Source organism: Sorex fumeus, unplaced genomic scaffold (assembly GCF_029834395.1).
Source record: "Sorex fumeus unplaced genomic scaffold, SorFum_2.1 ptg000028l, whole genome shotgun sequence".
Lineage (NCBI taxonomy): Eukaryota > Metazoa > Chordata > Mammalia > Eulipotyphla > Soricidae > Sorex > Sorex fumeus.
Genome location: NW_026606085.1, coordinates 15,271,543 through 15,288,588, shown reverse-complemented (window position 1 = coordinate 15,288,588; position 17,046 = coordinate 15,271,543). Strand labels below are relative to the sequence as shown.

Below are 17,046 nucleotides of genomic sequence, written 5' to 3'. Positions count from 1 at the left end.
GTACAAGGCAAATGCCCGATCCACTATACCATCTCTCTGGACCCCAGAAAACCTTTTTGTGTGTTTTAAAATTCTAGGATTGTGCCCAGCTTGCTCTGTGGCACTCACAGCCTTGCCTGGCATTCTGTGACCCACTAAGCAGTCAGGAGAGAATGATGGCAGAAACTTATAAACCACTCTCAAGGCTGAGAACAGCAGAGAACACGGCCAGGCTGTGCAGAGCATCACATAATCTGGGCTGGGATCACAAGCCACACACACTCCTTCATAATTTGTCTGTTTTTTTTTGGGGGGTTGTGGTTGCTTGTTTGTTTTTTTGGTTTGGGGGCCACATCTGGCAGTGCTCAGGGATCCCTCCTGGTGGTGCTCAGATGATATGTTGTGTGCTGGGGATTGAACCTGGGATAGCCCCACATAAGTGCCTTACTAGTATCTCTCCTGATCACTCCTTCACAATTCTTAATGGGCTGATTTTGTGTTTAATTCCCCAGAGGGCAGTCAACTTCTGCCCACTATGTCCATCACTAAAAGTGACCACTTAGAAGTAAATTGGATAAGCCACCCCTTCTCTCTCTTCTCCTGACTCATCACATTCCGAGCTTCTAACTCCTGTTCCAGGCCTGGGTTTAACCTGACTCTCAAGGTCATGTCTGGCCTACAATACCATGATTTCTTTCTCACCCAGTATTTCTTTATAGACTTACACAGTATGTGTTTCTTTAGCTTTTTGCATAAGTCAGTTAGAGCCTTCTTCTTATAGATGAGTAGAAAAGTGTTATCCCTGACGAAATCAGTTAAGTTTACCTAAAACTAGCAAAAGCTGTATCCCAGATCTTCTGCCCAGGTTTTTCATTGGTACACAGAACTTTGGCTTCAGTCTCTCTTCTTGACTACCTCCAGATGTGCTGACAGGCTACTCACAGAGCCTGTACTTTTCCCGACGCCAGGCTGAACGCGCTGCCCCACTGCCCACTGTCTGGCTTCTTCTGAGCTGATCACTGACTCTCCTTCAGTCTTTCCACATCTGCTTCTTCAATTTTCCTAACTTTTCCTATCTCTCCCAAACCTTTCCTATGGGTGCAGCCATAACACTATTATATCATATTAATATTGCCTCCTTGGCATCTTTCCTTCTTAAATAGACTCCCAAAGGTTGGTTCATAGTAGGCACTAAATATTCTGCTGAATACATAAGTGACCGAAATGCCCAGTATCATTACATTGATTAGGACACACCAAGTCGGCTTCTAAATAAACCTGAATGGGGGGAAAACAGTGAACTTTGCACAACTGATGATCAAGAAGTTAAAGCACCTGGAAATAAGTGATATTAAATGATTATACCTTAACTGGAAGAATAAGCAGTCACGTAAGATTATGCTTGTAAAGATGCCAACATCACCCTGTGGTGAACAAGAAACATGTCCAGCATGATCTGAGCCAGCCTTTCTATACCTGCAGGCCACCCACCAGCCATCCCTGGACTGGAGATTAAAGACCATGGACCTAAGTCATGTGTTTGCCAAAGTGGGCGATATCCCCCCTAAGGGCAACCAGACCCATGGGGAAGGGGGCAGAAGTTGTGTCAGGGGGCAGGCACTGAACTTTTTTCTGAAAAGGAGGCAGTGGGCCAAAGAAATGCAGGAATCACTGATACACACTAGATGAAACTATTAAGTATACATACAACATCACTGATCACTGACCACTGGACTCCCGTTGTTCATCGATTTGCTCGAGCGGGCCCAGTAACATCTCCATTGGAGACTTGGTTGTTATTGTATTTGGCATATCGAATACATCACGGGTAGCTTGCCAGGCTCTGCCGTGAGGGTGAGATACTCTCGGTAGCTTGCCGGGCTCTCCGAGGATATTAAAAAGTGGCCTGCTACATGCGGCAGCACTAGGAATTTTTTTTCTCTTTGTACTATATTCAAGGTTTCTAAAATTTACGTGAACTATTTTCTAAATTGCGAAGCAAGCAGATTATTTTTGTGGGGATTGGGGCAATGCTGAGCTGAGCTCAGGGGCTACTACAGCTCCATGCTCAGGCTCCTGCATGCAAAGGATGCACTTTAGCCCTTTGCATCATCTCCCCAACACCAGAAATATTTTTTTTATTAGTGAAACACCATGAGGTACAGTTGTAGACTTACAAATTTTTGTGCTTGAGTTTCAGTTTTACAATGATGGAGTACCCAACCCTCCACCAGTGCCTATTCTCCACCACCAATGATCCCAGTATCCCCCCCATCCCCCCATCCCACTCTGCCTCTGTGGCAGGGCATTCCCTTTTGTTCTCTCTCTCCTATTAGGTGTCGTGGTTTGCAAAAGAGGCATTGAGTGGCAATCATGTTCGGTCTATATTCTACTTTCAGCATGCATCTCCCATCCTGGGAGGTTCCTTCCAACACCCTTTATTTAACACCAGAAACATTTTAAAACAAATTGCACTAAATTCCATTGGCCAAAGCAACTTAAAAGCAAAGGGAAATAATAGCACTTTCCCTCCCACTGTATAACACATATGAAAATAAGGTCAGATCACAAAGCCTACCAGGACAAAATAAGGTTAAAAAACAAGGAAGTTAGACAGTTAGCAAATCGGGTGCTTCCGGTTTTTGTTTGTTTGTTTGTTTGTTTGTTTTTTAAAAGGAAATCTCTTGTGTTCGCTCAGAACTATTTCCAGGTTCCAATGAAAAATATCAATGTGTATTATCAAAGAAAGGCATACGAGTTGGGGAAATGTAGCTGTAAACATTCCTGGCACTTTTCAAAAATGAAGTTATATGGATACTTGAGAAATGTTCACCCAAGCACACAGGTGGATCGTGCATTAAATGTCCAGATCCAACCAGCACACGTGGGGGACACGAAAAGCCTGTCCTAAATCTTCTCTGCCGAATCAACTTCTCAGACTCTGCGGCAATTTTCACCAGTCCCACAAATGTTAATACCTGAGTCATCAATTCCAAACCTTATTCTGCACTTTGTTTCTAAGTTACTTATACGAGTAAGTAATTCACCTCTGCAATTCACTAAACTTACTCTTTTAAGTATGTACATAGCTTTCTTGATTTCCATTTACACCCTCGTCTAAATTTTGAACCTATGAAATTGTACTTTACCTCAGGAAGAGTACCTGGGTCTTTGTATCATATTTATTCTAGAGTACTTTCAGGGGGGTGGAGGGTACTGTGGCCCTGGGCTAGGGCTCAGCTAGGTGAAGTTACAGCTAGAACTACAGTGCCCTGCCCGGCTCCCCTGCACCCTAAGGCGCGACCTCGGCTCCCGCTTTGCTTTCCGAGGAGCCTCGGCTGCAGGCTGGAGCTCGCGCAGCAGAAACGGACTCTGGGTTTCACCGGGTAAACTTTTCTGCTAAGCGCGGGTCGCGGGGGCGTGTGTCTCTCCCGGCCACACCTGTGCCAGGCTGGCCCTGCAGGGCCGTGCCCGGGAGTCGGATGGGGAGGTTGAGGCCGGCCCAGCCAGCACAGAACATCTCGCTCCCCCTCTCGCCCGCCGAGTTCCCAACCCGGCGGCGGGCCCCGCGCGGCCCGGAAGTGACGTCGCGCTCCGTGGCGTCACTTCCGGGAAAAGCTTCCGCGGAGCCCGACGCGGAAGTGCTGGCGGGCGCCGGTTGCCGGCTCGGGCGGCGGGGCACGTTCTCGAGGGGTCGCACCTGGAGGCCCGGGGCCGTCCGCCGCTGGGCCTCGGAGCCGATGCCGGCCGCGCCCCGGAGCCCCCGCCGCGGGGCCGCGCCATGAGCCTGCTGGGCGGCCCGGCTTCGGAGCCGCTGCAGGCCGGCAGGGCCAGAATGAAGAAGCCCCCGAAGAAGAGCCAGAACGAGAAGTACCGGCTCAAGTACCTGCGGCTGCGCAAGGCGGCCAAGGCCACGGTGTTTGTGAGTCCGCCCGGCGCCCCCTCCCCCCCCCCCACGCACCCCGGACCCGCACCTGTGAACGCGAGCCACGGGGGGGTGGGGGGGACGACGGGCCGCAGCTGGGCACCGTGCGCCTGGGCCCCGTTTGGTGAAAGCGGAGCGAGGGCCGAGAGATGGCAGAGTCCCTGGCCCAGCGGGACCGCCTGGTGCTAGTTCAGCCCACGACACACCTGCTGCCACCACCCACCCCGCCCAGCACGCGCGCGCACACACACACGCACACACACACCTGGCATCTCTGAGTCGCCCCAGTGTTTGTCCCCTCCTGTTGTCCCCCGGAGTGGTATCCACAGCGTGGTGACAGCAGCATGGCTTGCTAACAGCTGGAAACGGTGGGGTCCGCAAGCGTTGTCCACGCCCGGGTCCACACCGACCTTCCTGCCAAAGCTGGGCGTTCCCCCAGCTTCTTCGGAAGCATAAGGAATAGCGTGGGAATGAGAACCTTCCTTTCAAAAATACTTCCTTAGTATGATAGGCATAGGGAAGAAGAGAATCTGAAATTGAGAATTTACTGTCCTGGCAAAGGTGCCTGATACTTAAGAGTCTTATAAGTGGGGTTGGGTTCCAGGGGAACAGAAAGGTCCTATGAGGCCAAGGGCTAGGCTGGACTGGGAGAGTCTGAGCCCACACCTCCCAGGCCCCCAGACCCCAGTGTTCTCTTCAGCTGGGCAGAAGAGACGCTTGAGTGCACGCGAGCAGATTCTAAGATTTCTGAATATTACACCTGAGATTTTGATTGGTTCCATCCCATTCTTCTCTTCAAGGTTCATAACATGCGGGATGGTTCCAATTGGGTTGGTTCGGTAAGCAGTCCAGGAGGTGAGGTCCTTGGGAATGGGCGTGCCTGGGCTGCTCATGATGAGATGCCTCGTCTCTGGGTTTAGCCACCATCTCAGTCTGCACTTCTCTGTCCAGATGCTCCGTGACCAGGCCGATGGTACAAGATGATTTGCCCACGGGGCCCTCATTTACCACCATATCCTGACACAGTCACTCACAGGTGTGCCTTTCATTCCAAGGGTCCCGGTCCGTTCCCTGCAGTAGACCTTCTCTCTCCTTCTTCCTGTAGACTCTCCTCGGATCTGTCTACATGGGAGGCTAGATCATCTCACGCTTGTTTTGAAATAGAGCGCCTACTTCCCAGAACAATATTCTAATCATTCATTTCATGTGACCGTTTTTCTCATTTTTTTTAAAAGGAAAATGCTGCTATCTGTGATGAAATTGCTCGTCTTGAGGAAAAATTTCTTAAAGCAAAGGAAGAAAGGAGGTGAGCTGGCCTTTTCTGTGTGCTCCAAATAACATGGTTGGTGACTGGGTGTTACTGCCCCAGGATTCTCCAGCAGGATGCCTAGTCAGTCTAGCTGCCTGGACAGTACTTCCAGTCTAGTCCTGAGCCATTCACACGCTCTGGCGCTTGTATTTCCCTTCATGTGGGACCCTCGTGATAGATAGCGCCTCTGTTCTGACAAGGCTGTCTGTCTAGCCACAACTCAGAGTTATCTGATCCTTAAATCCCCCCCACCCCCGCACACACATAGAGAGCCAAGGAAGGAAAGAATCTTTCTTCCTTCATGTCACAGATCCACATTCAGTACTGCTCTGTGCAAGCCCAGTGTCTGTACACACCCAGAGACACTCCCTGTCCTTGACCTCTTGAGCATCTCCTGAGCCCATTTAAGAAGATGCTTTCACACATGTGACAATCTCAGCACATAGTTCTGGGTTTTGTTGTTTTCTGAGTAAAGTACTGGGCTGAGAGCCACTGGAAGCTCATGCCTCCACTCGCTGCCTTCTCTCCCTCAGGTACCTGCTGAAGAAGCTGCTGCAGCTTCAGGCTCTCACTGAAGGGGACGTTCAGGCCGCAGCTCTGCCCCACGGCTCCAGTCTGCCCCTGGCTTACGGTGTGGCCAGCACAGTAGGAACTCTACAGGGAGCTGGGCCCATTGCAGGGCCCAGCTCTGGGGCTGAGGAACCATTTGGGAAGAAATCCAGAAAGGAGAAAAAAGAAAAAGGCAAAGAAAACAACAAACTGGAAGGTACCCTGGGGAGAGGATGTCAGTTGTCCTGGTGGTTCGAGGACTAATGCCAAGCACCTGGTCCTCCCTGGTGGCCACACGTGGCCACTGATGAACTGCAGCTCTCACCTGTCCCTAAGCAGCCCCGCCCGCCTGAGATGCAAGTGTGTGGAGGAATCCCACACAGGCTGGAGGCAGCCAGGTCAAGGCCTCCCGCTCCTTCCAATGTCCACCTCAGGGACCTTCACGCAGTCCTTCCTAGGGCAGGGAAATGGGCTCGGTGGTCTTTCGAGCACATTGTTGGCACGGGACGTTCCTGATCGTAACGACAAAATCAGGCCTTGCAAAGGGGAAGGCTCTTAAGCCCTGAGCACTAACAGGAACTGCTTCCTGCTTGGTGGGCGGCAGAGAACCATCCTGGGAAGTCGGGAGCGTGAGTGGAGAGATCCAGGATTGGCTTCTAGTGTTCACTGTAAATTTTTCCCTTCCCCTCAGCACTGGGGGGGAGGGGGCTCAAAGTGGGTGACCCCAGATTTGCGTTTCAGTTCTGAAGAAAACATCCAAGAAAAAGAAAATGGAGGCAGGTGCTCGCAAGCTGGTCCAGCCCATTGCCCTGGATCCCTCAGGACGGCCTGTGCTCCCCATCGGACTGGGGGGTCTAACAGTATATAGCCTGGGGGAGGTGAGTGAGACCAGGAGAACCAGGCACGGGAGGGGCTCAGGCTTCCCTCCCGCCCAGCAGCAGCCCTGGGCTGAGCCAGACCAGCCCTTGACAAGCAGGTCAGTTCTGTCTGCACCACAGTCTCTGCTTTCTCCATGTGGGGTCCACCACCCTCAGGGGCCTTAAAGTGGTCTCAGGACACTGGACTCCCCGGTGCTCCCGGGAGCTCATCGCGGGCCGGGGGAATCATTTCCAGATCGTCACCGACCGGCCTGGCTTCCATGATGAGAATGCCATCTACCCGGTGGGCTACTGCAGCACGAGGGTCTATGCCAGCAGCAAGTACCCTGACCGGAAGTGTCTCTACACCTGCCAGATCAAGGATGGGGGTGTGCAGCCTCAGGTAACTGTCTTCCTTGTGAGCACCTTAACATGTTCCCTGTTTGCTACTCCCCACTCAGCGATGGGCTTGCAAGACTGCTCTAAAGCTTGACTCGTAGAACTCCAGTGAAGTCACAGCCACAGAGGAAAACGGACAGTAGTAAAATGCCCTCTGAAAAGTTTGGAATTCCAGAAAAAAACTGACATGTAATGTTGTTTTTAAAATGTATTTTTATATTTAAAATATGTATATACACAGAATAAACTAATTCAGTTTGAGGTGATATGAATACGCACCAAAAACCTGGAAATTACTTGAACTTTACATGGACCTAGTCAAAGAATTAGGTTGACAAGACAGCATTAGTAATAAAGTACTCCATGAGGTTGGGGGGGGCGCCACATCCAGTGATACTCAGAGCTTATTCCTGGCCCTATGCTCAGGGATTATTCTGTCAGGGCTCGGAGGACCATTATGTGATGCTGAGGATTCAAATCGGGTTGGCCGTGTACAAGGAAAGTGCCTGACCCACTGGACTATTGCTCTTGGCCTCCAATAATAAAGTACTCTTGGCAAAACTTGCTTGGTGTCAGTATGATTTCAATAGTTTCTTTAACGTAAGACACTTTGCAGTTCAGAAGATAAATAAGAAAATGAAAGGAGGCTGGTGTCAAAATGGCCTGCAGTGTTCCTCAGTGACAGTCCAGGTGGACAGGAAATGGTCTGGAAGGGTAGGTGCGGGTTACAGGGAATGGCCTAGAGCAAGGAGGATGGAATTACAGAACTTTCTCTGCATTCTTGGATTGAACGAGTTTTAGTAACACTCTAGGAGGTTGTACCCTCCCAGCAGGGCAGGGGGTGGCTTGAAGAGTGAAAGGCCCTGCGGTGTGTGCAGGAGCAGGCTCCATCGCTGGCACTGCACAGGCCCCAGACACTGAACCACAAGCGGGCCCTGAGCACCATCGCCCAAAAGCCAGGGGGAAGAAGAACATAGACGGCAAGTTCTAATAGTTCCAAGAGAAGAAATGTCTATAGGGATGTTCCGTTCTTTCTTCCTCCTGGAAGGCTGATCACTTAACTGCTCCTTCCTCTTTCTCAGTTTGAAATTGTCCCAGAAGATGACCCCCAGAATGCCATTGTCAGCTCTTCTGCGGATGTCTGTCACGCAGAACTGCTCAAGACCATCAATGCAGCCATGTGAGTTGATGCCGAGGGGGAGCAGCGGCCTGAACGCTGCCTTGAGTCACAGGGAGACGGGTGCCACCCCTCCTGGACAGGGTGCCTCTGAGTCTCCAAGAACGCTGCTGTGTTCTCACCCACACGCCATTCCCAGATCCCTTCTCTCTGCTCAAAATAAAATGCTCCCTCTCCTATTTAGGGGGAAACTCACGCCCAACCTGCTTCCGTCTGGAGCTGACTTTTTTGGGCTTTCTCATCCCGCTATTCACAGCCTGATCCAGAGCTGTCCAGGAGCTCAGAAGTGCATCAAGTAAGTTTCCTTCAGAGACGCTCCCTGACCAGGGGTCCAGGGCCTGACTACAATGCCCCTTGTCTTGTTGCTCTTGCCCCCAGCATAGTGGTCACTTCCACCATGTGTGTGTGTGTGAGAGAGAGAGCGAGAGAGAGACAGCAAAAGGGCTGGCAAGTTCTCACAAGTGCCACCAGAGAAGCTAATCTTATATGGGACACATGTACAGACACACCTGGGTATTCCAGCCATAGGGGATGGAGGTGGGGGGGTTCAGTGGCGTCCCCTTTAACCCTCCAGTTACCAGTGGGTGAAATATGATGTGTGCAAGCCTGGAGAAGAGCAACTGCCCCAGGGGGTCCCGGAGAATGACGTGACTGTAAGCTTTGAAGCCTTTCCGAGACAGACTTATGAGGAGGATCCTGACGACCCAATTCTACAAGGTACCATTGCTAATACCTCTCTCCCTTCCCCTCAGATAAAAGGCTATGCCCAAGAGTTCTAGAAACAGGCTCCTTTAGCTGCGTGTCCGCCAGCATCCAGACAAACGCGCCTGCTGAGAAACAGGCAGTCCCTTCCGAACCTGAATTAGACCTTTGTCAGCTCCAGAACAATTGTATTGTCAGGATGCGCATTCCCAGAGACGGAATCGGGATGGAGTTCCAGCCAGGGACCCCCCTATATCCAGGGAGCCCCTTTGCACATGCCAATAGTCAGGGACTGAGTCTGAGGTCAGAGGGAGGGCCCTGGGCTATACTTAAGAAAACAAAACTCACTTCTGGCCAACACATTGTCGCCCTAGGCAGGTCATTCTATTTAGGCCCCAGTTTTCTTTGTTTTAAGAGCAAATATCTGCCTTATCTGACCAAAAGGGCCATTAGTGGGCTTGCAGGTGAGGGCCTTGAAGAAGAGAAAGGCCACAGCAGGGACTGGCTGGGGCTGACCCGTGGGCAGCAGGGGCATTGGCAACGTATTCCCCTCCAGGGCCCCTGGACCTCCCGGAACTGCAGCCTGCGGCCTTTGAGTCCTACCAGTTCCTGACGCCTGAGGCCCTGGGGGCGCCTGCTCTGCTCGAGCACCTGAAGTCTCCCTCGCACTGTGGCCCTCTCAGTCCTCCAACTGAAGGGAAGGGATCCCCGACCCCAGCCTTCTCACTCTGACAGCCGTTGTGGAGTGACAATGTGGACACACTGTGTCTGCAGCTTCCTGGGGGGACTGTCCTGGGGAGAAACTTCAGCCGATTTATTTTTAGGAATAAATTTCTTTGACGCTTGTGCTTATTGTTCTCTTCTTGTAATCAGAACATATTTTGTCATTAGTTTTTGGGTTTGGGGCCACATCCAACAGTGCTCAGGGCTCACTCCCAGCGCTGTGCTCAGGGCTCACTTCCAGCTCTGTGCTCGGGGCTCAGTCCCAGCACTGTGCTCAAGACTCACTCCTGGCGTGTGCTCAGGACTCACTCCTAACAGGGCTCGGGACAATATGGGACGCTGGGAGTCGAACCTGGGTCAGTGCATGCCAGCACCCTCCCTGCTGTACTGTATCTCCATCCCAGTCAGCCTTGACTGTTCCGCTTGGTAGCATCAACTTAGGTCTCCTTCCAGGGGAAGTGTGGGGAAAATTCTGGCAGCCTGCCCGGACTTGAGGCTCAGGCCAAGGCTTGCCACCAGGCTGCTCCACTTCATTTTTCACATCCGGCGCCCCACACATCTCACACACCCCGCGAGGACATCCAAGTCCTCCTTGTCCCTCTCTCCATCCCCTTTGTCTTTCCTCACCAAAAAAGGCCCCGCACGAAGCGCAGAAGACACAGAGCAGCTGTGGAGGGAACACTGGAGCGTTGGTTCCAGGCCTCCACAGACACGCTCCGTTGTCTCTTCGACCCCCTGTTAGGAAACTGAGTCCACCTTCTATGCAGCTGCAGTTCTGATGGTTCGTCTCACCTGACCCAGACATCTCCAGCGCCTGCTGGGGTCCCTGGGCCTGCCCCACCAGGTGCGGGCAGGCTGGACAAGAAGGGCAAGGGGGTAGGAGAGGGAAGTGAGAGGGAAGTGGTGGTGAGGGCTGAGCCGGGGGCAGCACTCAGCTCCCCGGGCTGTGAAGAACCAGAAACCGAAGCAGCCTGATTCTAGAACTCTTTGCCACAGCCTTTTACCTAAGTTATCTGACATTACAATGCCCAAAAAGAAAAAAAAAAATGCATATTTTTAAAAATACAGAGCCAAGCTAAAAAATTTTAAAAATAAAATCTGGCATACCAAGGTTGAGAAGGGGATTACTCAAAGCTGATAATGTTTAATGGGTTTTGGTTTTGTTTCCTCTGCGGAAGTTACCTGAATTTATTTACACAGATAAACAGTATATGCTGCTTTATCATAAAGCAAATACCTGAGTAAAACCCTTAAGAGGACCTTGGGGTAGGGTGTTTGCCTTGCATGCGGCTGACCTGGGTTCAATCCCTGGTATCCCATATGGTCCCCCGAGCACTGCCAGGAGTAATTCCTGAGTGCAGAGCCAGGAATAACCCCTGAGCATTTCTGGGTGTGACCCAAAAAGCAAAAAAATAAAAAATAAGAGGACCTCATTTTTTGGTTAGTTTCTGCTTTTGAGGACACACAAAGCCATGTAGGCCCTTACTACCAGCTTGGGGGGGGGGGGGGGGGAGGATCATGTGGTACGCAAGATCAAACCTGGGGGCCCCATATACAAATCATGCACTTTAGCCCTGGGAACCTTTTCCCCGGCCCAGGCTTCATTTGAGGAACGACATCTAAGAACAGTTTCTGAATACACAGGGGTCGTGTTGAGTGTGAGGCCCCACTCTGAGCTCTCCGAGGACACTTTTTCAGACCACAGACCCTCCACCCGTTAGTGGTTAGACGTGAGCGAGCCAAAGCCCCACGTCCTCTAAGAACAAGTGCAAGTGAACACTAGCGTGCTTAGGGCCAAGGCATGTGCACGTTAAGGGCTACGTATGCTGACACACATGGAGGAAGGAACATACTCTCAGTGGAGATCATCATTTGGATTTGGAGTTTATCTGCCGTGGGGGCCACACCCACCTGCCCCAACCCGCAGAACTAGTCAACGTGGATAACCGGGAGAGGGTGCGCGAGTGGGAAAAAAAGAGAGAGACAGAAGAAGGGGAGCAAGACAAGACTGATCAAGCTCCAAATTTATTTCTCCCAAGCTAGCTTTTTATAATTGATTACATTAGGAAGTGGGCAAAATGAGGAATTAACAAAGCATGCAGATTTTCAGTGAATCAGAGTGTGAGCCCTAACAGCAGGCTCATGGCAGTTTTCTTGGGCGTAGCTCAGAAACTTCAAGTTAACACTTTTTCAAGAAGAAGTCAGTTCCTAAATTGTATGTCAGGCTGTACTACCTTTTGGCTCCCGGCAGTGTAACACCTGGGACTGACTTGGGGCCTTGCACAATGCAGGACTGACTCAGCCCCTGGCCCTTACGGATTGGATCATCATTTTGAAAAACACTGTTCTAGTATGCTTAAAATATCTTTTAGGGGAAGATGGGGTGGGGGGGGGGGTAGGAGGGATATTGGGAGCATTGGAGGTGGAGAATGGGCACTGGTGGAGGGATGGGTACTCAATCATTGTATAACTGAAACCTAAGCACAAAAATTTGTACGTCTACAACTGTACCTCATGGTGTTCACTAATAAAAACTTAAAAAAATATATCTTTTAGTCTTTTGGCTTGTTAATATTTTTAATTTGACAACATCCCACAGCAGTGAAAATAAGAGACAAAAATAGGACGATACCGTGTTGGGAACAGAAACTGTTGGCTCCTTTCAGAAGGTTAAGCTATGGGATTCAAACACTTCTCTGCAGGGAGCCAGAGCAATAGTACAGAAGGTAGGGTGTTTGCCTTGCATGTGGCCAACCTGAATTCAACCCCTGGTATCCCATAGGGTCCTCCAAGCACCACCATGAGTAATTTCTGAGTGCAGAGCCAGGAGTAACCCCTGAGTACCGCTGGGTGTAACAACAACAACAAAAAAACTTCTCTGCAGACCTGCTTCTCAGGGCCAGGGGCTGAGCTCCATCCCCAGTACAACAGGGGTCGTGAGCACCGCTAGGGGAGCCCTGGGTGGGGAACGAACAGTCAAGACACACATCAGCATTGCCTGGAAGCCCAGGAGCACCCCAGATAGGATCTGTGTCCACATGTTTTAAGAGTTCTCAGAGTTACTACTTAATAGCAGAAAACAAAACAAGAAAAATCACTATGTATAATGGACACAGGACTCCCACAAATACAAAACTTTCTATCCAACTTATTCAGGAAAATTATTTTGCTAAAACCTTTCAAAAACATTATGAAATCATATACCACGAGTAGGGTCTGAGTGACAGCACAGTGGGCAGGATGCTTGCCTGGCACTCAGTCAACCCAGATTTGAATCCCAGCATCCACTATGATCCCCTGAGTCTGCCGGGAGTGATCCTTAAGTGCTGAGCCAGGAGTAACCCCTGGTGTGGCCCAAAAACAAAACAATTTACACACCATGTAATATGTAAGGGCTGGAACGATTGCACAGAGGGTAGGGCGTTTGCCTTGCATGCAGCCAACATGGCTGACCCGAGTTCGAATCCTCCACCCCTCTCAGAGAGCCCGGCAATCTACCGAGAGTATCTCGCCCGCACAGCAAAGCCTGGCAAGCTACCTGCGACGTATTCGATCTGCCAAACACAGTAACAAGTCACTTTGGTCTCAGGTCGTTCCTCCTGTTAGACCTCTGAGGAAGAGGCTGGAACTGGACGCCAGTGATTGCTGCTGTCTGTCGGGGTTTCCTCAGCCCAGGGCTCCTCTACCCTCCTCTGGTCTATGACCACCTGGTCTTTCCATTCACTGCACATCCCCCAGCCCCTCCCCAAAAGCCTCCAGTGGCTAGTTGCAAACATTCACATTAGCATTACCAAGACTGGTCTGGGCTTAGAACACCAACAGGGCCAACTTTGCTTACAAAAAAACTCAGGGACCTGGACCTGGAGTTTTTAATCCCACTAAGGAACAGATCCAGGGAAATTCAAGTAGAAACTCGCTGGCGAACACACCCACCAGCTAAGTGCTTCATGAAGAACACATTGCCATGAGTTAGCCTAGAACGACTTGAACTGTCTTCCGACCCCTTATTTCCAGAATTCTGGGAAAGAGGGCAGAGCGATAGCACAGCAGTAGGGTGTCTGCCTTGCACGCGGCTAGCCTGGCCAATCAGGGTTCTATTCCTCCACCCCTCTCGGAAAGCCTGGCTAGCTACCGAGAGTATCTCGCCCACACAGCAAAGATAAAAATTATTATAAAAATAAATGCCCACACTGATAGCTGCATTTCTCAACCAGGGGCCACAGGTGAAAATTCACATAAATGGGGGGAGAGGGGGTAGGCATGGCACAAAATGCGGGCACCGACCAACCAGTGGAGATGGGGCACAGGAAGCAAACAAGGTTCTGAGGAGGACCATGAAGGACAAAGGTTAGCAAGCTCTGACAGGAAGGACCCCCATACAACAGGGGGTCTACAACAGGTGGGACAGAGGACAGCACATACCACAGCCCTGGCTCCAACCACACAGCTGAGCTGTCCGCGGAGTGGGAGCAATGCAGGCGGAGAAGGGGGGCGCTGGCAGGGCACTGGTGGGGTGGTACAGCAGACACCGTTTATAATCACAGGGCCACGAGGCCCAGGCATAGCGCACAGCAACCAGAACGCCATGACACGAACTGATATTCAGGGTCAGAGACTGGGTGGAGAAAGCGTCCACGGGAACTGGAAGCCACCGGCACTGACTGTCATTGCAGCAAGACACCTGGTCCAAGAACAGAGACAGCAGCAGTCAGGGGATGAGGGATGCGGGCCCACAACGTGCTCCCCCTTTCTTTTTGCATTTCTCACCGTAAATATCGTGTTGCTCCGTGCCATCACCTGGATCTGCTGGGAATATGTGAGGTTGAGCTGTCGCTCCTCAGTCAAGACCTCAATCTTCTCTGGCATGGGTCCCTGGAAGGTCACGTTCTCCCCGTAAGCCACGGCACGAGCCCCCAAGTGCAGCCTGTGAGCCACGGTCTGTTTATCCCGGGGGTGAATGCTACAGGATGAAAAACACAAAATTCTGGGGTTGATCTCAATAAGAGTCACTTTTTTGTACCAGAGTCACAAAGATGCTCCATGTGACCTTTGCTTTCAGTCACCTTCGGAGACTGTGCGTGGCATCATGTGCTTTCAAATAGAGACCACACACGTTCCTTCTGCTCCCGTGGCATTGGGCAGAGCATGTCCTGTGGCCAGCCTCACCTGGGGAACGGGGGGTTATTTATGACCTGCCCAGTATCCCGGCTCTAGGGGACGAAAAGAATTCAAAAAAGGAATTATATAAACCACCTTAAGTGTCAGTGATCAGGAGCGGGAGAGATAGCACAGCGGGTAGGGCATCTGTCTTGCCCGCAGCCAACCCAGGTTCGATTTCCAGCATCCCATATGATCCCCCAAGCACTGCCAGGAGTAATTCCTAAGTGCATGGCCAGGTGTGATCCATAAAGCAAAAAAAAAAAAAAAGGGGGGGGGGGAGGGAGAGTCAGTGATCAATAGAAGGTCCACTTCTCTCAGCAAAGAGTTAGGAGGAGTAAGCCCCCAGCAGAGGCAGATGTGTCTCAAACCAAAGACACCACCCCCTGTCCCGCACCAAAATGTGAGAGACCAGTGAGATAGTACAAGGGTTAAGGCACTTGCCCAGCACTTGCCCTTCTTGCAGTCAATCCCAGTTTGATCCCTGGCACCACATCTATTCCTCCTGAGCACCAACAGGAATGATCCCTGAGCAAGGAGCCAGGAGTAAGTCCTGAGCACGGCTAGATGTGTGCCCCTCACCACCAACAAACGCATAAAAAAATTTTTTTAAAGGTAAATGGTAACATAATCCCAGAGGGGACCCCAGGCCTTTACTGGAAGCTTTGAAGTACCGAGAGTATTCGATATGCCAGACACAGTAACAACAAAGTCTCCAATGGAGACGTTACTGGGCCCGCTCGAGCAAATCGACGATCAACGGGAGGGCCTTTACCTTTACCTTTACCTTTGAAGTAACAGATCACTTGGAGGAAAGCAAGAAACAAAGGAAGCCAGGAGATCACTGAATTAACACGGAGAGTTAACTCAGGTGGTTCAGGAGCCCAAGGATGTGAGACTTTATGCCCTGCAGTGCCAGGGCTTACCCAGATATGCCAACAGCACTTCACAGGCTCAAGCCTGAATCCACCTTCTCTGTTCCCTTCTGAGCACATCAGGATGAAGGCCATGGAGAGCACTTCTTCCAGCCAAGACCAAGCATGAGCCATACCTGCCATACGGCGAGTCACTGTCCCCGAGGTCCATGGCTACTGCCATGAAAGTATTGGGCATCCTTTTATTGGGGACAGAGCCAACATCAGCTGTTTGATGCCAACGGATGATGGGAAATTTCTCGTCCTGGGTTTTATCAGGCAGATATGAAGACAACTGAAAAGGAGAGAGGTGGTTGTTTTTCGGGGTTTTTGTTTTGGTTTGGGTTTGGGGTCTTGGGCCACACCTGGTGCTCCGGGGTTGCTCCCATCTTAGTGCTCAGACGGCCATACTTGGGCCTCTAGTCTGTAACTGAATCATTCTGTGTCTTCTTCACAGCTGGCCCTGCTTCTGCCTCTCCCTTCTGTTTTCATGCTCATTCCCAGTATTTCCTGAGCTAAGAAGGCAGAATCCTTTGTGTCACCTGGCCTGCCCCTGTCAGGAGGTCGAAGCTGTTCTCTGTGTCTGGAGTCTCCATCTCCTGATTTTACCCCCTGAGTCAACCATGGCTGGAAGAGGTCAGGTGCCCTCTTGGAAAAGCAGCAACGAGACACATCCTGCAGGTTCTCAAGCCTTCTGTTCCCAGCAGCCACGTGAGCAAGCTGGGCTAATATCACAGAGGGCAGAGGTGAGCCATCTCCATTTCCAGCCTGGCCGGTAACCAAGAATCACATTGGCTGATGTTTCAAGCCTGTGACCAGGGGCACCGGGAAAGTGATTCACGGACAGATGGAAGTGGCCCGGCCTGACAAAGGCATCCTTGAGGCAATTTCATTCTTATGGGAACTGCAACATGCGTAGGAGGTTATATGCATAGAATGGCTACAACAGAGTATGAGCCATGGTCAAGCACGTGGGCCCAGAAAATGATGCTGTAAAGAGGCACAGGAAACACGAGGCACACAAGGCCATTGTCCCTGGAACAGCTAAGTCATGCTGCCCAGTCTCATGGGGTGGTTCCAATCTTAGAGCCCCACATGATGCCTGGTGAGATGACCCAGGTGTGTCCCAGCAGCACCAGACACAAAGAAGCGTAGAGAAGGATTCGCTCCTGAACAAAATGCATCAAAGGTCCAACAGCCCACACCAACCTGCCCTCTGGCTTGGTGGTCTCTCACGTCTGCAGACGGGGTCAATCTCCCTGCCCCTGTGCCCAGTTCAGCTATATGGTTTGCTGGGGCAGAATCTACACTCCAGCTGGGCCATGCCAGTGCCTCGCTGGGCCTCAGACCTAGCA

The 17,046-nt window shown here is 51.2% G+C and overlaps 2 protein-coding genes across 2 annotated transcripts in view; one reads left to right on the top strand and one right to left on the bottom strand.

The window, feature by feature from the left end:
* The first annotated feature begins 3,599 nt into the window (after window positions 1-3,599).
* On the top strand, window positions 3,600-9,744 carry TBRG1 (transforming growth factor beta regulator 1). Its single transcript, XM_056114853.1, has 9 exons — window positions 3,600-3,901; window positions 5,140-5,210; window positions 5,747-5,979; window positions 6,504-6,640; window positions 6,876-7,022; window positions 8,101-8,198; window positions 8,380-8,490; window positions 8,770-8,912; window positions 9,454-9,744. Exons 1-9 carry the CDS (start codon window positions 3,761-3,763, stop codon window positions 9,627-9,629), a joined length of 1,257 nt encoding a protein of 418 aa, XP_055970828.1. The 5' UTR covers window positions 3,600-3,760; the 3' UTR covers window positions 9,630-9,744.
* Window positions 9,745-14,010: 4,266 nt separating this feature from the next.
* SIAE (sialic acid acetylesterase) overlaps window positions 14,011-17,046 on the bottom strand; it is a 45,691-nt gene continuing 42,655 nt past the window's right edge. The window contains exons 8-10 of the mRNA XM_056114822.1: window positions 15,829-15,986; window positions 14,388-14,580; window positions 14,011-14,301 (exon numbers count right to left, since the gene is read on the bottom strand). Of these exons, the coding sequence (XP_055970797.1) occupies window positions 14,011-14,301; window positions 14,388-14,580; window positions 15,829-15,986 (642 nt within the window). The remainder of the gene's footprint in view (window positions 14,302-14,387; window positions 14,581-15,828; window positions 15,987-17,046) is intronic.

Bases quoted from the DNA above. Each gene is read 5' to 3' on its own strand.
- TBRG1 (XM_056114853.1), top strand. From the start codon at position 3,761: ATGAGCCTGCTGGGCGGCCCGGCTTCGGAGCCGCTGCAGGCCGGCAGG. The intron at 7,023-8,100 runs GTAACTGTCTTC...CCTCTTTCTCAG, and splicing joins ATGGGGGTGTGCAGCCTCAG to TTTGAAATTGTCCCAGAAGA. The intron at 8,913-9,453 runs GTACCATTGCTA...ATTCCCCTCCAG, and splicing joins TGACGACCCAATTCTACAAG to GGCCCCTGGACCTCCCGGAA.